Genomic DNA, 25,095 nt, shown 5'->3' on the forward strand with positions numbered 1-25,095 from the left:
TGGGAAGGAAGAAATTACTGTACAATTCTTTTCTTGCAGGCTCAGAAATATCCGTTTATTCTTTTAACCACACGGATGTGTCTATTTTTGGAGGAACAAGGAAACATATAAATGCCTGGGTTGCATTTATGCTGTAGTTGCAAAGACCGAACAGTTAAGAAGATTTTGCCGAATTTTGCAAAGGAGCCAACAAACCACCTTGGGATCCTGATAATGCAACTGGGAAGACCCTTGCTCTCATTTGGCAATATTTTGGATATCCTTGAAAAGACACCAAAATGTGCCTTAACTCGACTAAGAAGAGGTTAAACAGCATTGATATTCATCCAAAGTGATTATTTTTTTAAGCAGATGCTTGGCTTTCATGGAAAAAATGAGAGTTGTGGAAGATTCATTTAAACTCGCAACCGAAAGCATCAGAGACCACTGGAATAGTCTGCATCGTACATCAGCACTTTCTTTTCATCGTTATTACGTAAAACCTCTGGAAGCACCTTGGGCGTTTTACATTTTCTATTCTTCGCTGCAGAAGCAGTCTGCTCCCTGGAATTCTGACCTGTGGTGAACAGGACCCTGGCAAAGGCTGTGCTGGGGACTCTAAAACGATCTGGCCTCTAATCCAGCCTGGTTAATTGTGAAAAGTGTACACATTTCTGGCTTATCTATGCTTTGTTATGGGTCTGACGTGCAGCTACCTCGTCCCCACCCCACCCCCCAGCAGAGAACCCAAATCCAGTTGAATTGTTACAGTGTTTCGGAGCTGGAGCCTTGAACTGCTTCCTTGGTCAAATAACTTTGTTTCTGGTTGTAAAAGGCATTTCAGGGGGAAAAAAAAAAAAAAAAAAGAAAATCGAGAGAAATTCAAAACGTAAGTCTGTACTGGGGTGGTTCACTGCGCGGGTTTAACTTTGGAGCTCCCAGCCGGTCTCCTCCACTCCCATAAGGGAAATACCAGGCTATTCTGCACATTTTCGCTTAAGCTCCATTTTCCCAAGGAAAAGGGGGTGGGGTATGTCTATTTAGGCTTGATAATGTTTTTAAAATGCTTTTCTTTGAAATGATAATAGCTGCAGCGGTAAAATGCAAATAAAGGAAAAAATAGGCAATATTCCTTTAAAGGCGAATATACAGGGATTTTTTTTTTTTTTTTTTTTTTTTTTTTTTTTTTTTTTTAAGCGTACACACACTGGTTCAGATGAAGTCTGTGAGTCAGGCTGTTTCTGAGCTCCGATAGTTTAATGGAAAGATTTATATACCGACTGTATTATTTACTTTGGGAGGGGAGGTGGCAGTATAAGGGTATGCTAATTAGTGGGAGATTTTGGGGGGAAGGGGTGGAATATCAATTTTTATTGCATCACCTGTCAGGAGTGTCCAATCAGCGCTGGCTTTAGGGGAATTAATTGATGAAGGTGTCTCCGGACGAGCTCACTTCACTCTGTCATTTTATTTGTAGCTAAAGCAGCGGCGGGAATAGCAGCTGCATTTCTTTTCTCTTTCTCCCTTCACATTCCATTATCATAGTGCTCCAATGGAGAAGGAAGGAATAGAGGGGCCCAGGTACTGATCTGCATCGGGGACTTAGACCAACACACTGGCAGATCAGAAACCGGATGGTTTTTTCCCTCTTTTTAAAAAAATACGAAAACCAAAAAAAAAAGCAAGAATCAAGTCAGTGTAATTTCATGTTTTGTTTTGTTTTGTCTTGTTTTTTTTTCCAATAATTTTGCCTAGAGTTTGGCACTCCCTTCGCCGGGAATAACAGTCTTTGTTATTTTATTAGCAGGATGCCTTGAGACACACGCAGCATCTGGTGGAGGATTAACATACATACATGTGTATGTATGCGTCACGTATATATTTACTGCAAATGGTGGGGATCATTTAGTGCCCGAGATGGGAGACCTGAAGTCAGGTTTTGAAGAGGTGGATGGCGTGAGGCTCGGCTACCTCATCATTAAAGGAAAGCAAATGTTTGCCCTCTCCCAAGTCTTCACGGATCTGCTGAAGAACATCCCGAGGACGACCGTGCACAAGCGCATGGATCATTTGAAAGTGAAAAAGCACCACTGCGATCTGGAGGAGTTGCGGAAACTCAAGGCAATCAACAGCATCGCATTCCACGCCGCCAAATGCACTCTCATCTCCCGGGAAGACGTGGAAGCACTCTACACCTCCTGCAAAACCGAGCGTGTCCTCAAGACCAAGCGCAGGAGGGTCGGCCGGGCCCTGGCCACAAAGGCGCCGCCGCCAGAGCGCGCCGCCGCCGCCGCCGCCGCCAGCCCCCGCCCGGGTTTTTGGAAGGACAAGCACCAACTTTGGCGGGGCCTGAGCGGATCCGCGCGGCCCCTGCCAATCAGCGCGCAGTCCCCGCGCCCGGGCGCCGCCGCCGCGCGCCCCGCCGCCCATCTACCTCAGATTTTTAGCAAATACCCGGGCTCGCACTACCCGGAAATCGTGCGCTCGCCTTGCAAACCCCCTCTAAACTATGAAACTGCCCCGCTCCAGGGAAACTACGTTGCTTTTCACTCGGACCCTGCTTATTTTCGGAGCCTGCTGTGCAGCAAGCACCCGGCGGCCGCCGCCGCCGCCGCCGCCGCCGCCGCTGCCGCCGCCGCCGCCGCCGCCGCAGCCTACTACCAGGCTTCGGCGGCCGGGCCCCAGCCCAAGGCGGCGGCGGCGGCGGCGGGCGCGGGAGGCCCGGTGAGCCTGACCTACCGGTGCAAGCGCAAGCGCGGGGGCGCCAAGGACTGCCTGCTCGCGCCCCACGCCGGCGCCCGCCGCCTGCTGCTGCTGCCCAGGTCCTACAAAGCCAAGGCGGCGGCGGCGGCGGCGGCAGCGGCGGCGGCGGCGGCCGCCGGGGCCACTTGCTTGGAGAGGTTTCATCTGGTTAACAGCTTCTGCCCGCCTCCCCACCACCACCACCACCACCATCACCACCACCACCACCACCACCACCGGGCCCAACAGCCGCAGCAGAATCACCACCCCCCTCATCACCACCGGCCGCAGCCCCATCTCGGCAGCTTTCCCGAGAGTTGTAGCAGCGACTCGGAGTCCAGCTCCTACTCGGACCATGCAGCCAACGACTCCGATTTTGGCTCCAGTTTGTCCAGTTCCAGCAACTCCGTGTCCTCGGAGGAAGAGGAGGAGGAGGGAGAGGAGGAGGAGGAGGAAGAGGAGGAGGAGGAGGAGGAGGAGGGGGGCAGTGGGGCCTCGGATTCCAGCGAAGTCAGCTCGGAGGAGGAGGACTCGTCCACGGAGTCGGACTCCAGCTCCGGCTCCAGCCAAGTGTCGGTGCAGAGCATCCGTTTCAGACGCACCAGCTTCGGCAAGCCTCCCAGCGTGCAGGCGCAGGCCAACTTCTTGTACCATCTGGCCTCCGCCGCCGCTGCAACCAAACCCGCTGCTTTCGAGGATGCCGGCAGACTTCCCGACCTCAAGAGTAGTGTCAAAGCCGAGTCGCCGGAGGAGTGGAATCTGCAGAGCTGGGCCCCCAAAGCGTCTCCGGTGTACTGCCCGGCCAGCCTGGGGAGTTGTTTCACAGAGATAAGGAACGATAGGGTATCTGAGATTACATTCCCACACTCTGAAATTTCCAGTACTGTAAAGAGAACTGACCTGACAATTAACTGCTTGGCGGAGGGGGCCTCTTCACCTAGCCCAAAGACAAACAATGCATTTCCACAACAAAGAATACTCCGAGAGGCTAGGAAATGCCTACAAGCAACTCCTACTACACACTGTGCTGATAACAACACAATAGCTGCTAGGTTCTTCGATCACGATTCTTCAGGAGCAGCCGCAAATTCAGAGAAAGACTCCAAAATCCCTCATTGTGCTGAATTTGCTACGGATTTGTCCTCTTCCCACACCGCTTCTGAGGTGGATGGAGCAGCACCAGCGGCAGCAACGAAAGCTGAGAATCCGTGCACTAACGCGGGCGACAAGACCTTGCCATTTCTGCACAATATTAAAATCAAAGTAGAAGACAGTAGTGCTAATGAAGAATATGAACCTGACCTTATTACAAATAAGCTTAAGTGCGAGTGCAATGATACAGAGGGTGAGTTTTACAGTGTGACTGAAAGTAAAGAGGAGGACGCCTTGTTAACCACAGCCAAGGAAGAAGGTTTTGCATGCCCTGAAAAAGAAACTCTTTCCTTAAACCCACCGGCTCAGAGTCAGGGCCTCTCATGCACTTTAGGTTCTCCAAAACCCGAGGATGGGGAATATAAATTTGGTGCCAGGGTGAGAAAAAATTACCGGACACTAGTACTGGGAAAACGACCCGTACTTCAGACACCTCCAGTCAAACCAAATTTGAAATCAGCTAGAAGTCCTCGTCCTACAGGTAAAACCGAAACACATGAAGGAACACTGGATGATTTTACAGTTATAAACAGACGCAAAAAGGTAGCCAGCAATGTAGCATCAGCAGTGAAAAGGCCATTTAATTTCATGGCAAATTTTCCTTGTCCACCATCACTCATTATTGGGAAGGATGGGGATTTGTGGCCGGCGTATTCCTTAAACACCACTAAGGATTCCCAACCTCCTCACAAAGCCCATCCTATATGGAAATGGCAGCTGGGCGGTTCTGCAATACCTCTTCCACCGAGTCACAAATTCAGGAAATTTAATTCATAAAAGTGTTTTGGAAGATATTTTCTTGAACCATATTACCTTCCTTTTGTTGTATAACTGCACAGGATGGTTTGTACAAGTCCATTAATGTGTTACACCCCTTTTGGAGCCCTGGTTTATCGCATTTTGAAGACAGAAATCGGATTACTTTTTTTCCATTGCGGGTTTTTTTTTTTTTTTTTTTTTTTTCCTGGAGGAGGGTGGGGGCGGGGTGGGAGAAGGGTTGGTTTACATTCCACAGACTACTTCAGGCTAAAGACTCAAGTGAAACTCAGTTATTAAGGTAGAGCTGGAACACTTTACTGTTTCAATGCTAATAATGCACCCGGTACCTCAATTCAACTGCTACAAATAAATGTCAAAAGGTTGAATAATAAATATTACAATGAGCCATTAAGTTTATGCACTAGATTTCAGACCTGAGAGTGTAACTGTTAATTCAGTGAAAGTTTGTTAGGTTACGTGGTTACACAGTGAGGTAGAAAGAAGTTTCTGTGAGCCCAAAATGTTCTTTTCTGGAGCTCTTTTTTGTGGGGTATCTTTTTCTTTTGCTCCCCTCATTCCTTCTCCAAGAGTAGTTGCACTTAATTTTCTTTCTTTCTTTCTTTCTTTCTTTCTTTCTTTCTTTCTTTCTTCCTTCCTTTCTTTCTTTCTTTCAATCTCTTTCTTTCTTTTTTTGAGTGGAAAGATTGGGGAGTCCTGCTTGAATGCTGGTAAAAGCTGCCTCATATATACTGAGTAAAAGGAATATGAGATTGCTTTTTTTTTTTTTTTTTCTTGTAAAGGATGGGATTTCACTCCTTGCAATTGGAAAAAGTCCTTTTTGTGTTCTCACCCAAAGGTTATAAATAAGGTGACTCTTATTCACTATTGTCCTGCTTACCTTGTGGTCTGACTCCTCAAGTTTGACTCCTCAAACTTGCAAAACAATTAAATAGTTCCCTTAATAGCAGGATATTTTATGGTCTGACTCTTCATAATGACAGAGCAGTAAATACAACCGAGAAAAGTATAGTGGGTCAGAGTTCTAAGCATATCCCCAATGAAAAATAACAGTTATTTTAGGGCTCTTTGGTATCAGAACTCAGGCACTTGGGTTTTATTACCTTTTACTTTTTCCGCATCTCTCGAAACTTCTGTTTTCAGACCATCCTGTGATAAAGCAGGAGAGTTTCTACTGCAAGTGACAATCAGAGGTGACTATCTATATTTGCACTTAAAATCAAAGTAGTTCAACATGCAAATGGCTAGGGTCTAGCCCTTGGTAAGGGCCATGCTGGTGTGCTATCTTGTGATGATGGAAGCAGCAAATCAAAATTATGGAAATTTGCACTGTTGAAAAGCATGCTTTAGCTTTATTTTCAATTAAAAACACTGTTTAAAATTCCTGGTTCCATACATTTCTACTTATTCCAGATTGAAGAACGGTTAACAGGAATGAATGGTTTTGTTGGCATTTTCATTTGTCACGTTTTTGCCTGAAAGAAATGCATTTGTTGGGTGTAGTGTTTGGTTGTAACACCATGTGATGAGGCCAGTCAGGTTTTGTGCAAAACACTGGATTTCTTTCTAAATAACAACAGAACTTTGCAAACTTGTTCCAAATGAAGCGCAAAAAGTTTCAGGTTTAAGACAGTGAAGCAGAGATCAATTGCTATTTTAATGAATGTTAAATCTGGCAATTTTTGGTCCACCCCCACTTAGTCTGACAAATTAATTACGGAGCTCAGATTTTTGCCATCATATTCCTAAGAAGTTGCATCTATAGGTCATAAATCGTAAAACAAAACAAAACATCAATGAGATGTTTACCGTGTGAATTGAAGTCACTATTTCTCATGGAAATTGACTCTTTTTTTTTATTCCTGGCCCTTCACCTTCTAATTCCTACTCCCTTTGAAATTTTTCTTTTGTCTATAAATGTTTCAGTTAGATCTGGATGCTCTCAGCTCTAATTGCTGTATATGATCTGTGGTTTTACTCTTACTGTAAAGGACAGAGGCTGAGAATACCTGCATCCAAATACATTTGGATGGAGTAAACACATGCTTTGAACTGCCTCTCTTCCTTTCCTTCTTGAATGGTGCCAGATGTAGGTTCACTGGATCCTTTTTTTATTGGGATGATAGATATGGTCAAAGCAAAATTTGGGGGATGTCCTCCTTGAATTCATGTTTGTGTATCATTCCAAAGACCAGTACAAGTTACAGTTAAAGCCCCTAGAAAGCTGAACGATTAGCTTCACAGCCTGAGTTCTTTCCTCTTTGGAAGGCCATACAGAATTTGGGTGCAGTGATTTGTCCTGCAAAATCAGTCTGTAAAAAGTGTGATCTACACACACTGGAAGTCTGTAATTTCTATTCTTTAATTACTGCTAAGTCAAGAGAGTTCAAAGTATGATGACTTCTAAGACTAGTACTTTTCTTGTTGGCTATGGAATCATTGTTCCCATATTATAAATTGAGAATATATTTGAAGTCTACAGATCTTGGGGTGTGAGAGGACCGCTAGGTAGAATAAGCACAATTTAAAACAAATATACCCAATGGAATTTCTGACATAAAATATCGGCCTCCAGCTTTGACACTTGGTCTCCAGCCCTCAGAGAATCAATAGTTTCAGTTTATAGGAGCTGGAGAATGAGCAGCATGGAGGCCGAGGCATTCCAGAGTGATACCATCAAAAGGAAAGAAATTAAATAGTCAACACAGATTTCACCCCACACTACTACAACAAGCCAGCCAACCACAGCAAAATCTGAGTTGGGGCTTCTGTCAGGAGAGTGTACCAAATAGTATTCAGTAACTTGCAAATACAAGGTATTCTTTAGTCCCTTAGCTGTTTTCCCATTCTGCTGTGGGAATTATTCTCGGTACAGTTTATTTCATTTTGGTTGTTTTATGATCAATGTTTTCTAAGATGCTATAAGTGTCCCAGTTGTTCAAAAAGTTAAGCCTTATTGAGAGAAAAACAAAGTTACCTCCATTGATAGATTGCATTTTTACCTTTCGATGTTTTCAGGTGATAGCATTTTTTTAAAGGCACTCTATGGTCCCAGGGTCACTTAGTCCTATGTCTAAAGCTCACCACCTACGAACATAAAGAAAATGAAGGAAACTATGACTATTTGGGGAAACAAGCTTATTTTGGGTCTCCTGTAAAAATAGTTTCCTGATAAGATTCTGAAATGAAGACTTAATTATTTTTTTAAGAGATGTGTGCACTTTGTCTTCCAGTCAGGTTATCTGCCTTCTTAGAAAATGCAGCTTGCTCTTTTTCAACTATTTACTCTTTAAAGTGGGTGTTCTTTTCTACTGGCTTACTTGATTACAGTGCAGTAATCTCAATAATGGTTGTTTATTTTTAAATCAACAACAAGGAGCCACCACTAAACAGCAATAACACAAACTAGATGGGCTTGGTGTGTGGATTTTTATCTTACCCGTGTCTGGGTGACTTTCAATGGTCTAAAAAATTTTCAAAGTTCTGGTCACAAGAATTGAAGTGTCTGCTTGATAGGAGAATGATAGTTTTGTTTGAATGCAGGAAAAGATAAAGACTAATGCCTCCAAAGCAATTTTTCTTTCAAAGAAAGCAAAAACAAAAATCCTACATGGTAAAAAACAAAAACAGAACCCTCACATTAAAAAAAATAATAATAAAGCTTTAGTATCTACAAAAGCTAGAAAATGTGAGTTTTGCTTCACCTTGAAAATAACTTCCTGCTGATAAAAGATGTGAAAAAGAGTTTCTTAGAGACAAACTGGGCGGGGGTGGGGGGGGTGGGGGGGGTGGGAATTAAAGGCTCCCCATCAACTAACTTCAGGAAATTGACAAGGAGGAACAGGCCATCCACCTTAGGGAGTCCGCCCGGTCACCCAGGTCTTCCCCAGGATTTTCCCCTTCCTGGAAGGAAGAACTATTTTTAACGCTAGCTTTGGTTTTGGTTTGCTCCCTAGGCCAAAGGGCATTTGCAAACCAGCCTGGGGGGTAGGGACGTAGGGAAGCTCTAGGAGGTGGGGGGAAGGGCTGCATTTTACCTGTTTGGCAGGCAGTCTTTTGCAAAAAAAAAAAAAAAAAAAAAAGGAGGGGGGCCCAGCTATCATTCTTTGCCCATGCCCTAGGCCCCCGCTCTTCTCTCGCTCCTTTTCAAACTGTGGCGGCCTCACAAGCTCCTACTTTAAAAGGCCTGAGATGTTTTGCATGAAGCCCTCACAATAGGGGTTGAGGGAATTGACAGTTTCAAAAACAAGGCGTTCAGTCCTTTCCAGCTGCCGGGCCCGCTCTCTCGCACCAACTCCTCGTTCCTCTCTGCTGGTGGCGTCCTCGGGAGAGAGCTGCCATCCCCCACCCCGCCAGCCCGCATTCCGGCCGGCCCCACCCCGCCCCCGGGCTGTGTTTGTAAACAGGGGTCAGTGTCCAGGGGCTGCTGGCGCGGGGCTTGGGACTGGCGGGCTGGTAGGGAACGCAGGGGACGGCCTAGCCGGCGAAGGGCCGACCCGGGGGACGTAGCGGCTTCGGGGTCCCTTTCCCCCTCGCTTTCCACCTAGGTGCCAAGCTCTGGCCACCGTGCTGACCCAGGGCAGCTCTTAGCTCTCTGGCCTGGGCCACCACACCGGAAAGATGTTTAAATGCCGCCATTTTGCATGGTGGCAAACAAATTTCTTTGTGACTCCCCCCCTCCCCCCGCCAGATCCTGCTCTCCTCTGAATTTGTCACCTACTGGCTCCCCGGGGCGGAACAGCCCCGTACCCCTGAACGCACGACCCCCAGCTCCTTTCCACGCAGCCTCCTGTCCCAGTGGCCTCAAGGCCAGGCCCACCGGGAGCAGAGACGACAGGGCGCGCGGCCGGTCCTCAGGGACTGGACCGCCTCCTCTCACTTTGCGCTCCTTTTGTGTGTTCTGAAGTCATCTCCCACCCCGGCACACGCACACACTGCCTAGCCATTTCTCACCTTCTCGCCCAGGCCTCATCTCTCTGTCCCAGGCAAATGGGGCCCAGCTTTTTTGCTCTGGGCGGAGGGCTGGCCCAGGTCTCCAAAATGCGTGCGTGCGACGCAAGTGGCAAAGAGATGAGGCTTCACACTGGGCCAGCCAGCACGGCTGTGAACGCCTTCTGGGAAGTGGCCCAAGACCTGCGGGCCCGGAGTCTGGGGAGGGCACGGGTGCGCAGGCGAAGGCCCAGCAGAACTCCCAAAGAGGGGGGAAGTGTGATGGGGCAAGGCTTGCTTTTCTTTGGCGCCGTGGTTCCTGTCCTTGGAACCTCTCTGTGCCTCTGCAAGTGGAATGATGACCTGGAAACGGGAAACGGGCGACAGTGACCTGGAAAACCACCCTTGGTTGGGGAGGTGGGAGTGCAGCAATGCAAACAAAGCTGCTCCCGGAGGAAGAGGGGAAACAGAGGTGCACCGCAGATAGGTCACAGGAAAGTGCAACAAGCTTGCTTTTCCCGGGTGTTTAAAATGCAGCCCCAGTTGTAAAGTGTGTGAAATTACGCACTGGTCTCTTAAAGAGTGCCTAATTTATAGTAAATAGCAAGGTCTTTGTAAATGGCTTTATTATGTTGTTTCTTGTTAATTGTTGAGAAAATCCCCATTGTTGAGTGTGAAAGGCTTTATGAGCTAACCTGGTCCTCGGCGCAATCAGAGGGCAGTAAATGGCCGCTCGGCCTCGGAGGCCCAGCGCGGAAGCGGACGCCGGGCCGAGCGCGCCCGGGCGACCTCTGGGGACGGCGACTCGGCCTGGGAAGCAAGTGGAGAGGGTTTCCAGGCTTTCATTAAGGAGAAGGCGTGTTTTGAACTCGCGGGCCCCCGAGAGCGGCTCGCTAAGTGGGCCGCGGAGAACCGGGAGCGCCGGGACGACCCGGGCGGCTTGGGCCGCGGGGAGGCGGAGCGGGGCCCGGCGCCCCTCTCCGCTCCCAGAGCCTCGGACACAGGCCGGCCGGGCCGGGCGCCGGCTCCAGCCGCGCCGGGGTGGAACTGGTTCCTGGGCATTGTCTCCACTTCTCCAGCCGCGTGGAGCGCAGGCTCAGGAGGTTTTGGCCAGGCCTGCGGAACGCCCGAAAATGCCGGGCCGAGAGGCTGGAGGGGCTCCGGGCGGAGCGGACCCCCGAAGGGGAGTTCCAGACCCCTGCCTGCGCCTCCTTGTCTTTTGTTTAAAAGCTGTCTCTCTCCCTCTCTCTCCCCCACTCTTTCTTCCTTTCTCTCTCACGCGCGATCTCTCTCTCTCTCTCTCTCTCTCTCTCTCTCTCAGAAACCTGAAATGGACTCCGAAGAAATGAGAGGAAAGGTTTTTGTGTGGGTGTGTGGGTATGAGACAAGGAAAAGAATTTCTTCTTTGGTCTAGGATAAGATAGTCTTATCTCCTTTCCCCATCTTCTCCAGCTGTCCTTCCAGCGAGTTGGGACCCAGGAAGTGTATGGGCAAAACCAGGCAGGCGCTGGGGTCATTTGATGAACTTTGAGGCGAGGACCCCGCGGGGTCCTGCAGGCCTGGAGAGGGCGGACGGAGAGCGCCTCCCTGGGCTCGGCCCGCGGCCTTCCCGGGACTTGAGACCCGGTGCATCGAGGGGAAAAGCAGCAGCGGCTTCTGAGCTCTGGCAGTGGCCCAGGGAAGAGAATTTCTTCGTGAGCCTACTTGGGGGTGGGGGTGGGGGGGCGGTGGAGAGACTGAGTTAGGTGGACTGTACGTCAGGGTTTGGACATTAGCAAATGCAAATCACAAGGAAATGTTAATTCCAGTCAGAAAAACCTATATCTTCTCTATCTTCCTGGCCTTCTAAGATGGCCCTCTGCTTGCGCACACTCGCTCTCTCACCAAATTAGCTATTACGTGAAATCCCCCTGGGTTTAAAGCACTTGTTTCGCGGATTCGTGTACAACCCATATTAACTATGCACTTTCTGCTATTCCTCTTGTGACTGTCCCTGTCTCTTTCCTTCTTTGAGGAGCGTATGATGCATTTTATTTTAGCCCAATCGATGCGTGCAAATACTGGGATAACACAGCCCACACTTCTGCGAGGGAGGCTGTTTTCAAAATTGAGTTTAGGGATCAATACGAAGTCGAAAAGCTCCAAATTGCACGAATTCACCAAATTCAAGCCTTGGGGCTCCCAAGCCCCTTTCCTGAGTGATTAACACACTGGTGGGCAGTCACCGGCGCTGCACCGGTCCTGCTTTCTCAAAACAGGATGTTTTCATCATGTGCATTTGGCTTTCCCTGAAGATCACTCCAGTTTGCTTGGAAAAACACGACCCCAAAACGTGTGGAGTTAAACCCCAAGTCAGTGGCTTCATGCGGGGCTCCTCTCATACTGGCACTGCTGACCTCCGTTCCTCTTTTTTTCTCTTCCTAGGACCTAACAGCAGCACCTAAAATTGCCATAGTGGGTGCCCGGAAAACGTTTGCCCAGTTGAATAAATGTTTTGCTGGCTGGAGCAGCCCTCTCCTGGACCACTATCTGACTCCCACGACTTCTTCGCCCAGAGCCAAGCTGTATGGTGCAGCAGGAGCTCTCTATTCTTCTGCGGCTGCCGCCATGGCTGCGGGGCTGACTGGTGTCTAACTGGGGGAAGGGCAGTGGTTGTCCCTTGCAAGGGACGTTAAAGGCCAGAGAGGTGAAAGGACAGAGATTTTGGAAAAAGAATTAGGAGAGCGTGCTGCCCGCAGATGTGTGTGTGTGTGTGTGTGTGTGTGTGTGTGTGTGTCTCAGTAGTGTGAAGAGAACATCTACAGGAGAAATAGACCAAGTACCTAGGATGCTAGGGTATCCCTATTCCTTAGCTCCTGCTGTTGGGATCTTCCTTTCCTTGAGAGACTAGAGCAAGACAGAAGGAGGTGGAGAGAGAGTGGCAGGCAGCCTAGAGGCTCTCCAGTAAGATCCAGTCATTCATCTAATCAGTGCCATCAATATGTTTGTGTTTGACCCTTTTGGATGGAAGAGGCTTAGAATCAATAGATTTAGACCCTAAAATATTGCCAGTCTAGCAGAGAGCAACTGCTCACAGGTCTGCAAGGGCCCACCCTGGCCAGGGTGCTCCGAAGGAAACAGAGGGAAACAGGAGGGAAACTGAGTGGCTGCCTACCTTCATCTCCAAGCCATCAAAACAAACAGACAGACAGACAGACAGACAGACAAACTCCAGTCTCCTGGAGGCTGGGCTATTGGACAAGCACATGCTGGGCACCAAAAGGTTGGAATATACTTTCCATTGTTAGTGCTTGTCGTCTTTTAAATCAGTTTAGGTTAGCTCCAGGAACCACACAATACTTGTGATAAGTGCCCGGCAAAAGAGAGGAAAAACAGTGTAGAAGAGAGACTGCACTAAGGTTAGACAGCAGCCTTCCCTCTTTCCTGGGGAAGTTAGAAACGGACACAAACATGTAAGAGATCTTGAGGCTACAACTCGGTCAGTAGGTACGAGTTTCTGTCTCTGAAATGACTGCAAAGGACCTAGATTCTTGGATCTCCCAGGAATAAAGGCACATTTTTACATTCATTTTTCCTCATGTCTCTCTCACCCTCTCTCTTTTTCCCTCCTGTTCAAATGAGTGAATACCCTGATTGTCGGTGGGGCAAATGTGGAAGATTAGTTTTTGGCCTCTACGTTGGACCCAAATATGCAGACCAGTGGACGCTAAGCTTTCAAATGCCTGGATATTATAGCCATTCAAAGTAAAACCTGCATGATGCAGGAGAAATTGCCAGGACCAGGTTTATTCACCTTTTCCCTTTATCTTCTTTTTCTCCTCTCCCACCTTCTCAGCTTTTCCTTTTCTCCCCCTCCTCCTACCTAACCTTTGTGCCCAATAGTCAGCAATACTTTCTCCAGAGGTGGAAGGAGGGTAAGATCTGGGCTTAAACCAATGCTGATGGAGGCAGTGTGGGAACCTGCAGTGACCCTGAGCTTCCTTGCTGGGGTGAGAGGCCAGGGCTTCCCAGCCTCTTGCCCTGCATGTGCTAAGCTATTCCTGTTAGGCTGTAAAAAATAGAGTGCATCTCAAGACCAGGAGAGTCGACTCCATAAACACATGGCTGTGGTTCTAACATGTAGTGCATTGCCCAATGCAAATGCAGAGATGCTTTTAATTTGGTTCCAAGTGTGTTAGACGTCATGTGGCAAATTGGTCTTCAGAAAGCCAATTTTGATATTTTCTGTTAATAATAAAGGCTTTTCAAACGAACAACCTTAAACATATATGATTGGGAATGAATCACACTCCTACCAGTGTGTTTCTTATCTGAATTTACAAAAGAGAGGTCGTACTTTTTACGCCCTTCTAAATAAGAAACATTTTAAGGTAGAAGAGGTTGGTTAACATTTGGATTGTTCAGTTGTTTTGCGGCTCATCTGATTTTAAGAAAATAAAGTATTTAAACCTTTGTGTTTTTTTAAACCCTTTTACATCTTTACGTATTGTAAATTTAAAAGTAAATTAGGAAATCAGTTACACACTCCTGTCATCTTCTATAGAAAAATGACCTGAGAAACATGTTTTACCTAAAATGTCAAAATTTCATATTATCTTACACAATTTCAGCCTGCTGCTTGTAATTTAATGCTACTATCAAATTGGAGGGAAATAGAACTTGCTTTGTATTAATTAAATGGAAGGAAAATATAACTAATTTGTAGATTTAGGGAGGTTGCCAGCACTTCTAAAACCTTGTGCTTTGTATCAATCTCTAGCTGGTTTATCTGAATAGGATCCGATCCTATGTAACATGTGGACTGCCTATAATATTCTGACACAATGCAAGATTTCTAGATGAACTGAAGGCTCCTGACTGTGAATTTCCCATCTCTTACTGTTTTGAACCAATAGTTTAGTGTATACTCCAAAGTTGGTTTTAAGTGTGATCTCCTTCAAGAAGAAAGTGCAAAAATAATTTAAAAAAACACAACCCACAGGAAATCTTTTACAAATAGTGTTGGGGCCATTGATCGCCCGTTACCTGCCATAATGTGAATGGAATCATTATGGCTGTTCCATTGACACACTTTCTTCATTCAGGATTCTGGCCAAAGGAATAGCATGTCAACGTGTAAAATTCTAGCCAAAGATAAGCCATTACAATGGAAATCGCAATGTGCAAAGTCTCATTGAAGCCAATGAAATTGAGTGTAATATCCATACTGCATTCTCATCGGCTTGCCCCAGGATTTAGTATGCGGCTCCGCATTGAAATGAGATTATGCATATAAAATGCCAATATAGAATACAATGCCCAATAAAACATTAGAAAAGCAACTTATAGCCCATACACATGGGCTTTACTTAAATTCGAACTTCATGTGCAAAATAAGCACACCACCGTCGGAACACTAAATCTACAAAATGTCCTCACGCTGGTTTTTCATGCTTCTTTCTGCATGATTCCCCCCACACCCCCTCTTATCCAAACACAATTCTTTTAAGGGCACTCTTCAAATCATCTAACAATTCCCAAAGGGTATTCCAGGAGTCTTTTAAAGTGTCTTTCTAAATTAAAAGGCCCCAAACAATTTAAGTGCATTTTTGAACCAAAAATATCAGACAGCATTTGGATTTTGGCAAACCTAAGGGTTTTTGCAAGAAGAAAGGGACCAAAGAGAAAACGCCCCCACAGTGGATTACAAGGTTAGGGGACAGGTCACTAGGAAAGGGAAATAAAACTGAATGTTAGGTTGGGCTTGTAAATTATGCACCTTTCAGGGAAAGCGGTTTTAAGGTCTCTTCACTCAAGGGTTTTTTTCCCCCCCCCCATCCATTTTGCTATTAATTCTTAACTCTTGGTAGGCAGCTCTTTAATGAGGCTGTTTGTGGCAGGTTAATTTTCTCCAATCTACTGAGCTCCTCGTTTTCCCTTTTAAGTGCACTGCTGCCTAGAGCTTTCTGCAGTGTCCCTACCAGAAAACAAAATACACGTGAAGTTGCTGGGCCGGGCTGAGAAATAAAGGCGTTACGAGGACAGAAAACCAGAGGGCCTGAACAGATTGGAGTAGGAGGGTAGTAACCCGGCTGAGTTGAGGGCGTGAGGGAGAGGGAATTCGGTCTTAGGAGAGCAATGACCCTGGGAGTGTAATATATTAAATATTGCAGCGATCGATTTCAATACCCCCAAGTGGACACGGGAATAAAAATTCACCAACAAGCTGAAGTGATTAGGAATGCTTTGTTGCGAAGGAGGGGGGAAAAATGTGATTTTCTTCAGATCCTTTTTGTTCGGGTTAGAAGAGGCCTAGACAATCCAAGTCTAAGCCTGGACACTCAGTTTGGGATATAACTCTGAAGGTTAGTCATATCTCAGTGGTGCTTCTGCATAGTGAAAAGATGGGCCTTTGTACTAAGGAGGATTAAGTATCAACCACAATTATGGCTGGTCACTCTAGGAGCCTTCCTCCCAAGTCGGAGAGGAGTACATCTTGGAAGGGCTGCCCCTTTGCTGTGTATTAGTCTTTGTTTCAGCTCTGGGACAAAGCAGTTGCTTTTGCACAGTTCTTCTTTCATTAAAATCCAGGGGAAAATGCACAATATGGTTTACAGAAGGTTGATTCACAATAGCGGGACGTAAAACAGCCTTTGGTGCTATGGGGGCGGGGGGGAAGAAACATTTTTGAAATGTCATTCCTTGGCCGAAAGTAGGCAACTGTCCTGTATATTTGCACAAATACCCACTACCACACGTGATTTTTCGTTAGCGATTTCAGCACTGGGTGGGATTTTCTGTTCTTTTTTTTCCTACCAAATCTAGCTCTTTGACAGTCATGCTATGAACCCTGTGTCTCTCAGTCCAGGAATCTGCTTAGGGATTTGGGGTAGTCACTGCGGAGCCTGCTTGGAGAGGGGGTGGGGGGTTGTTTTCAGTCACAGCCCTAATGGGCAAGGCCTGGGCTCTTCACACTGGGGATACCGAGTCTGCTGCTGGGGACACACTGCTGGATGCCTGCATGTAGCCGCAGCAGCCACCGCCACTGCCTGCCGCCCTCCTCCTTCGGTGTGGTCGCCACAAATCTGGGAAAGAAATGCAGCATCATACAAAGGATTTCTTTAATGAGGATGAGTTCCTCAGAGTGACTGGGGGCTGTGCCTGCTGCTCAGGCCTCTCTTTCCCTCTGCCAGATCTATCCCTCCCCATCATATCCTTCCTTATATACTAGCCTGGGGTTGGAAAGGGCATCCCCCCACCCCATGCCCACCCCCACCTCCTCTGATAACCCAGAGGCTGATTTCTACTCTACTCTGGTGGCTGAGTGAGGATGGACTGGAAGGTCTGAGGGGGAATCTCCGAGTCTTGCAAAAGTAAACATATGTGTATATATCTCTAGTGCCCCCTCCGTTCTCTGCCATCAGTCTTGTCTTCTATCCTAGTTATCACTTATCACTTATCCAAGCTGCCACTTGGAGCACGGTCCTAGGGACTAGCTATATTTCTGCATGAAGATCCTACCAGGGAATGTTCAAGGCAGAAGGAACCCTAAGCCTCCCCATCTCCTTTGAATCTAATTTGGGCTGACCAGGGTATAGTTAAGGCCCAGGCTGGTTGTGAAACAGAGCCCTTAGGCTCCTGCAGCTTGAAACTCCCAGGCTCTCTGTGGAATGGTGACTGGTTACAGGGAGGCCATTTCTGCCTTAGAAAGCTGTTCATCTCCCCTAAACCTACATGGCTCCTTGCTTTCTTCAGGGTGGGGAGAGAGGTAGGTCCAGGAGCAAAAGATCACTCAAAAAAGTTACTTGGAGTTAGAGCTACTGAAACCAGTTCTCTCTCTTCTTGAGTGTGGGAAAGACTGGGTTGGGGGTTGGGATCTGGACAATAAAGGTATTGCTCTGTTTTGCTCTGGCCCCCCCCTTTGGCTTTTTATTCTGCATTCTGCATCTCCCTGACTTTTGTCTTCTTCTGCTGCGTCTCCTTGTCTTTTCCCTCAAGTCAGGTCAGGAAGAGCAAGCAGGTTGGAAGCATCAATGGACTTACGCTGCGAGGGCCAAGCCAAAATGCAGCCTGGCCATGTCTGGGCAGGTGGTTCAGAGCTCAGAGATTCTTGTGTGACTGAGGAGTAATTTGGAGAAAAGGAATCTCCTGGGGGTGGGGGCGGGGAGGTGCAGGTGGGGGCACTCTGTCTCAGGTCACTGAGAAGCGGGTTCTGCGCCCAGAGCCCAAGCTCTGGGATCCCGAGAGCCTGCCTTGCTGTGGAGTACCTGTTGCCTGAAGCTGCTTGGGGGAGCTTTTGGGCCTCTGCCCTATTGTGAGTCTTGGGGGTTAGGTCTGGCTTCCCCTGGGGCTGCTGGATTCACCTGTCACTACGCTCACTGCCCAGGGACCCTGACAAACCTCCACAATGTGGGCCTGAAAAAGGGCGCTTAAGGTTCACTGATCTGTGTGTAGAACTTTGCAAAACTGCAAATAAGCGAGAAAATTTGTCTATTCTTGTGGAGGGAAATACAAGTTTGCACTTAACATGGAAGCCTGAGAAAAAGAGGGGGGGGGGGGAAACACTTCTCCTGGCCAACAGCCCCACTGTAATCTCCAGAACAATTTCATTTCCTCTGCAGCACCCTGGCTACCCTAGCCGAGGCCTCGGAAAGGTCAGGGAAGAGATGGAGCTGAAAAGCGGGGGTGGGGAAGGAAAGCGGGGGCTAGGCCCTGGGCAGGGTCGCAGGTGAGGGCCAGGCCGGGTGGCGAGGAGGAGACTGACAGGTTGCAGGGCCACAGGACGGGAGGAGGGGGCAGAGCCGCGTCTTTTGGAAGGTTTGTGTGTTTCCGAGAGGGTTTTTTTTCGGAGGAATTCGCACCGCCCGCCTCCGGGGCAGCTTGCTGGCGCTCTCCCCCGCCCCTCTTTGCAGAGCAGGTCGCAGGGAGCTCGGGTTTCGGCGAGGCCCCGCGCCGCCAGGCCGCCCGCGCTCCGCCAGCCCCGGCGCGCAGGCCTTTCCCGCTTGCTGAGAAAGGGAAAAGCGCACGCCCGGGGCCCTGCGGGCGGGGAGCCTGTCGGTGCGGCGGGAGAGCCGCTCCTCCGCGGGAGCCGAGCCGCTGCGGCCCGCCAGCTCGGTCAACCCGGCCGGGCCGCGCAGGCGGCAGGGGCTGTGCCCGGGAAGGGTCTCCTGCGAAGGGCGGCCGAGCTCCCCCCGTCGTCGCGCGGCTGCCGGGAAGCCGCGCGGGCTGCAGCGAGCAGCAGGCCCCGCGAAGCTGGTCTGCTCCCCTGCAAAGGGGAGGTTGGAACTTTTGAACCCTTTGCTTAAAAGTGATTGATCGTGTCCCGCCAGAGAGCGGCCCCACCCCCTGTCCCCACCTCCGCCGCCTTCCCTGGTCACCTCGGCTCTAAGCGTGCGAGAGGAGACCGCGCGGGGCGCAAGGGCTGGTGCCTTTGGAGACGTGCGCAGCAAACGCGAGCACATCGAGCCCACAGAGCCAGAGCGGCTGTTGCGATTCTGGATGAATCCCTTGTGTGAACTCCTAACGGGAGGGTGGGTTCCTGCCTCCTTCCCCACAGCCCTCTAAGTGAAAGACGCAAACGACAGCTTTTCCCCCTGAAACCGTCCCTGCACGCCGGCCTCTCCCTACGAGGAAGTCCTCGCAGGAGCCAGGCTCGGCTCTGGGAACCTTCAGGGAACTCTGCATGAAGGCTCGAGGCCTCCACGAGTTAAGTTGATTATTAATTTGGGCTGTTCAGGGCGAGTAACACACTTAACGCCTTTGGCTTTGGGGATTGTCCCGGAGCTGGGACCCAAGCAGAGATGACCCAGGGTTGCGGATGGGAAAGGCGAGTTGCCGAGACTCCCGGACGTGTCTGAGTGGTCTGGGTAGAGCTCCCGGGGCAAAGGTTGGCTCTTCCTCGCCCCCAAGTAAATTCCTGGTTAACTAGTGCAGACTAAATACCTTAGTATCACTAAATGGGGTAAAACAGATGGGGTTGAAAGTGAGGGCATGCCAACTGGACCCAGACCTGGTCATACTTCTCCACCGGTGATAGGGTGCTTCAAACACGAAAACAGAAATGTAACATTCAACTGGACGAATTAATTTTTGACGGATTTACGGTATGATTTTCTTTCGAGCGGTATTCATTGGTTCCTTCGAGCTGTAGTGCGGTCCGAAGACAGAAATATAAACAAGCACTTTCTGCTTTGCGGAAACCCCTTAACAGTATCTCCCAAAGAAAGATCAAGACACTTTGTGAATTTTCCCCAGATAATGCCTCATATTCCGAGTGACTGATCAGAGAACTCCGGTATTGTTAAATAAAATGAGAGGAAGGGGAGTGACGTGGGAGTCGAACAATGGCATTTCTGAATCAGTTTGCTTGATTGACATTGGGGGCTTCATGACCCCAGGGAATAGGACTCATTACGGTGAATACACCAAAACATCAACCAAGATTAGAACTCTAGATCCTGTTTTAATCCCATTTCAGTCTAAATTATAGTGGGAAAATATAAAATCCAAGAGGAGAGAATTACTCCATCATATATTGACCTAAAGTCTTAATTGTTCAAAGGGGGAAAGAAAAGTGGAAAACCGATATACTTTTCATCACTTTAGAAGTGGCACTGACATTTAAGTCAAGTGTAAAGGTTTGGTAGGGTGGATACTAAGAATATTTCTGTGGTATAACATATACTTATTTGGGGGAGACATACTGAAGAAATACACAGGGAGCTTTTTGCATGTATGAGAAAAGCAGAATCCTCCGCCACTGGGTAAAAAAGAGGGATCATCAGCAAATTGATGCTGAGAAGTAATTAGATACCTTAAAGGTGGAGTCTCAATTTCCACTATTATTTGGAAGACTTCTCTATTTCTTCGGAGAAGATTTCTATTTTTAAATGATAAAAGTTGTGTAAATTTAACCCTGTACGTTGTTGAGAGCAGATCTTCAATTCAGGTTGGAGAAACAGAATGTGTGTGAGCAAAGTCTATTTTTAACCACAGAAGAGTGTGAGATACTGTGGGCTGTGTTAGATGGGAGTATAATCTATGGCAACTTCACTACAAAGATTTTTCATTCTTCATTGGAACTTATTCTCAATTCTCAGGAACTTGAAAGACTGGCGATCTCAAGTAATATACATTCAATTGAACCCCTACCATACAGAAGGACAAAGCTGTGGCAAAAGACGTTGTAGTTATATTCTATTTTTTTTTTAGTAGGTAAATCACAGCAAAGGGGAACGTAACAGGAAGATATAAAAAATAGAGCATATATATGTTATAAGTAATGAAATAGAAAGGGTTGCTCCACAATACAGCTTCACATATTTTGAGGGGTGGATTTTAATGAGAAGCCTCTGTGTTGCATGGGAACTGGGAATCATAGAAATTATTTATGCAGCAAGAAGGAACGAAAATTAATTATTAGGAGCTCAGTAATCACCAAATAAACTCTGAGCTTTGAGGTTAAAAATAGACGACTATCTTCATGTTCAATTATACAGTATCAATTACTAATACAACTGATGTTTCAGCCTCTCGGTGAGACCAGATACCATCTTCTATGGAGATATCTTGGTATTAATTAATGACTGCTTTATTCTCATTATTCACAAGGAAAAATAGGGGTCGTGTCACATTAAAATTAAGATTATCTTAGTTTATCTGGGCTCTTAAACAAAGATCATTCAAAGTAATTATATTTTGAATTAACAGAGGTAGGCAATTTATCTCGTTATTTTTTTGTTCAAAGACAGAAAATAAAGATCAGAAATAAGCAAAGTTTCATTTTGAAGATAGAAAGAACCAAACAAACATGTCTTGACTTTTGCAATATTTCCCTTGCTAAAGGGGGAATGAGGGAACTGTAAAAGACGTGACTTTGCAAAGTCAAGTCCTTTTTAAAAGACTCGGATCGAAATTCTTGCTATGCAACAAGGATTCAGGTTTGATTAATTTTCTGCAAGCGACGTGACAGCGGTGTTTTAAAAGATTAATTAAAATTGAAGTGATACGGAGCAGGAATTCAACCTGCAGAGGCGTCCCTGGCGCCTTGGGGGGCTTTGCAAGCGAGTCCCAAGTCCAAACTGCGGGCTTTCCCGAGCCTGGGACGCAACTCCCCGTCTCCTGGAGAGGAACGCGGAATTTGGCAGGGCGCCCGCCTGGCCGCCTGGCATCCCGAGCTGGCCGCCAGCTCTCGGGGGTGGGGACGGGGTGTGTCCCGGGGAACCCGCTGCCCAGAGAACTGCTGGCGCGGCGCGCGAAGAGCCAGTGAGGTCCAGGGTCACACCAGAGGCCGGAGGGGATTCCAGGAAGCCCCGAGCTGACTGCCCCAGGCCGCGTCCACTTCTCCCGGGGGGGCGGGGGGGGGGGAAACCTACTTTGCGCCCCGGCTCCTCCGGAGCCCCCTCCACGGTCGCGAGCGCGCGGAGGGCGTAGATGGCACGCTGAGAAGGCTCATTCAGAGCTGAGGGCGTGGAGGGCTCGGCTGCTGGGCTGCGGCTGCCCGGGCAGTCCTGCCTCAACTGCCTCGGGACTCGGGACTCCGGGAGGCCGTCCACGCCTGGGCCGCCCAGCCACGTCCTCCTACCTCTCCGTTCAGACTCCTGCCCCAGCTTCTGTCCCCCTGCATCCCTGTCCCTTGGCTTCACTTAGCGACGCCTTCGCCTAAGTAAGAAATTAAGCTGAGCGCAATTGTAACTGTACTCAAGAAGATACAATCGCGGGAGCCCTCGGGGTCGCGCGCGGCGGAGAAGCTACGCGGGTGGCGCCCCAGAGGGTGGGTAGGGGAAGAAGGGGGCGTCCGTTTGCAATTCGCCTTCCCAGGGCACGAACTACGGTGTCCCCTTCTCTCCAGGCGTGGGGCTCGGGTGCCGACGGGGAGGCCGCGCACGGCGGGGCCCTCACCCCAAGGCTCGGGCGGGGTTGTGCGCCCTTGGGCTCCCGGCCACGCGGAGGGGGCGGCCTCCCAGCTGGGGCTGTCCCTTTGGCCTGCGGCGGCGCCGGGAAACCCCTTCCTCTGCGGCGGGTCCCAGGGGTCGGGGCCTAAAAGGCTCCCTGGGGATTCTCCGAGCCGCGGAGGCGACGTGGTTCCTCCTCCCCCTCACGTCTGCCTCTCCCACCCTCTTCCCAGAGACCTTGGAGGTGGCCAAGTGGGAAGGGAGGCGGGCAAACAGACGGTGGAGGCCTGGGAGCGGGAGGCTCGGGAGCTGGGGTGGGGGGGAGTCCGGGGCAGGAAAGAAGCATTAGGACGCGAAGGAAGGGGCGGTGGGGCGAGGAGGACTTAGCTGCGAAGGGCTGAGGGTGGGGGGTGGAGGGGGGGGTGAGGCGAGAATCCCTTTCTTTCCGAGTGGCGCAGGGGGACCTCTTCCCCGGGGAGCCCCCACCCAGCAGCTCCCAACCTCGAGAACAAAGGGTCTGGGAAGCACGGTCGGGGTCGGGGAGCGGAGGTGGAGGGAAGCAGGAAGGCAGTTGGTGGGGGCAGGGGAGGGCGCTTCCCCACATTTCCTCTCGCGGCAGAATGACGGAAAGCTCCCTCCAGCAAACGCCTCACTGAGGCCGCTTCAAAATCCGGGAGGGCTCGGGTTCCTTACCTAACGGATGCACTCGCTCCCTTCCTCCCCCAGCGTCCCCACCCCCTCCGGGGACCGAGGCCCGCGAGCAGCGAGGCTGGCGGCGCGCCGCGGCGCGGGCGGAACCGCGGGGCAGCAGCGCCTCCTGCAGGTGCCTGGCGCCTCCGCAGCCGCCGTGCCGCGCGGTCTCTTAAGGTGGAACCAGCCTGGTTCCCCCACCCGCGCTTTCGGCTCTTCCGCAACCGTGATTCCACCCGCCGCAAGTCTCCTTCGCGAAGCGGGCCTGACTGTCCAGAACGGTCGGAGTCTGTTGGTCCCTGCTGCTATTTCCTTGATGCCTTGACTCCATTACCTGCAGCACCTCGTCCGAGGAAGCCCCGGTATCGATTTGGAAAATCACAATTGATACTTCCCTGCAGGTATAAAAGGCTGCGTAAGTCACGCTTCAGGGCGGAAAGACCAAAACGGCGTTTCTTTAATCTCAAAGCAAACTTTTATTTTGGTTTATTAAAACCAGAAGCCTAGCACGAAAGGATCGCCGAGAGTAGACCTGCCCAGGGGTCTTCTGGATCTAAGAATTCAGGATAAGATTGGCCGGTCAGAGGGTCGCATGCAGCGCCCACACCCCGCAAACTCGTGGGCAGCCGCGGGCGCAAATAGGCCGGGGAGGAGCGACAGGACTGCGGGGAACCCCTCCTTGCGCGTCTCCCGCCACCTCCGTTTTCAGCCCACTCTTTGTTTAGTGAAAAGCGGGAACGTGGGGAGGATAGAAGAGCAGTTTTTGTTTCTTTCCTCTTTTAAACTAAATGTGCGTGTGCCTGTGAATTCATCGTCCTTGAACTAAGTGACCTCAGCGAACTCGACATTCTTGGGGGAACCCTGCGGGCTCTGAGCAGGACACGAACAAGCCAACTTTGGTTCCGGTGCCATGTGCAGTAAATTCTTCTCCTTTGCTCTTCCCTCTCTCCGCGTCACGGAGAGGGGGCCCCCTGGGGGCTGCCTCCGTACTCCCGCACCCCCAGGACCTGGAGCCGCGGAGAGCTCAGGTCCCAGGGCAGGGGCGCCAGGAGGTATCGGGGGAGGGGAGACTAGCGGTCCGCCTGGGGTGTGAGCCTTACCTGCACCTTGGGAACCTCCTTTCCCCTGGACGCCCGGCCTTGGCTCCGCCCTGTCCGGCCCCGCCCCAGGGAAGCTGGGCCGCGGGTGGGGCCGCCGCGGGGACACCTCCCAAGGGCAGGTGCCGCAGGGTCACACCCGCCCCGGGGGTTGCAAACCGCAAGCGAAAGTCGAGAGGGGCTGGAGCTTTTCCTCTAATCCGTTTTACACTGTGAAAACCGCAAAGCTGTCGCCTAGGCGGCCACTTTTTAATTGGGAGGCAAACAGACGAAAAACCAAAACAAACGCGCGAGCTGACTTTTCTTTCCCTCTGTTTTCTCAACAAAAAGCTCGCTTTCTGGCGAAGAGGGAAACCAACGACCCGCGCTGACGCTTGCTCGTTCCGGGGCCTGGAGCGGGGCGCGCAGGGGGCAGCTTGCGCCGTGCCGCTGTCCCCACGCTCTGCCCGCGTGGATCTCCAGCAGCGTCCCGCCTCTCCACGGGCCACGCCTGCCGGCCCCGTCGCGCGCTTTCTCGTTCGTGCGGAAGGGCAGATGTGGGGGGACCTGGGTGTTGGAGGCTCGGAGGTCGTAAAATTGGCCCCAGGTCCGGGCTCTTCCGAAGCCCGGGGCCGGAAGAGCAGGGGCTTGAGCCGCGAGTCCGGGGAGACCTCCAAGCGCAACAGAAGGAGCACCTGCAGACGCTCGAAGCTTCCCCTGGGGAAAAGCATACGTCGGTAGACACGCTGCGCGGAGCCAGAGCTAACTCTCAATTTACCGCGCGTCCTGCCTTGGGGGGTGCTGAGGCCCTTGGGGGGAACCCTTGAGAAAAGCAGAGGACGCGGGAGACCGTCCGGGTCAGGTGGGCCGAGACCCAC

The 25,095-nt window shown here is 50.0% G+C and overlaps 1 protein-coding gene across 2 annotated transcripts; it reads left to right on the forward strand.

Annotated features, from left to right (window-relative positions):
- The first annotated feature begins 1,347 nt into the window (after positions 1-1,347).
- Positions 1,348-4,805, forward strand: SKIDA1 (SKI/DACH domain containing 1). 2 transcript variants are annotated; one of them, XM_058681750.1, is made up of 2 exons: positions 1,348-1,671; positions 1,784-4,805. In XM_058681750.1, the coding sequence occupies exons 1-2, from the start codon at positions 1,614-1,616 to the stop codon at positions 4,648-4,650; spliced, it is 2,925 nt and encodes a 974-aa protein (XP_058537733.1). In that variant the 5' UTR covers positions 1,348-1,613; the 3' UTR covers positions 4,651-4,805. The 2 variants fall into 2 exon arrangements, with proteins under 2 accessions (XP_058537733.1, XP_058537734.1); XM_058681751.1 differs by having other exon boundaries at positions 1,787-4,805.
- Positions 4,806-25,095: the final 20,290 nt, after the last annotated feature.

This window comes from Neofelis nebulosa, chromosome 8, assembly GCF_028018385.1.
Source record: "Neofelis nebulosa isolate mNeoNeb1 chromosome 8, mNeoNeb1.pri, whole genome shotgun sequence".
Lineage (NCBI taxonomy): Eukaryota > Metazoa > Chordata > Mammalia > Carnivora > Felidae > Neofelis > Neofelis nebulosa.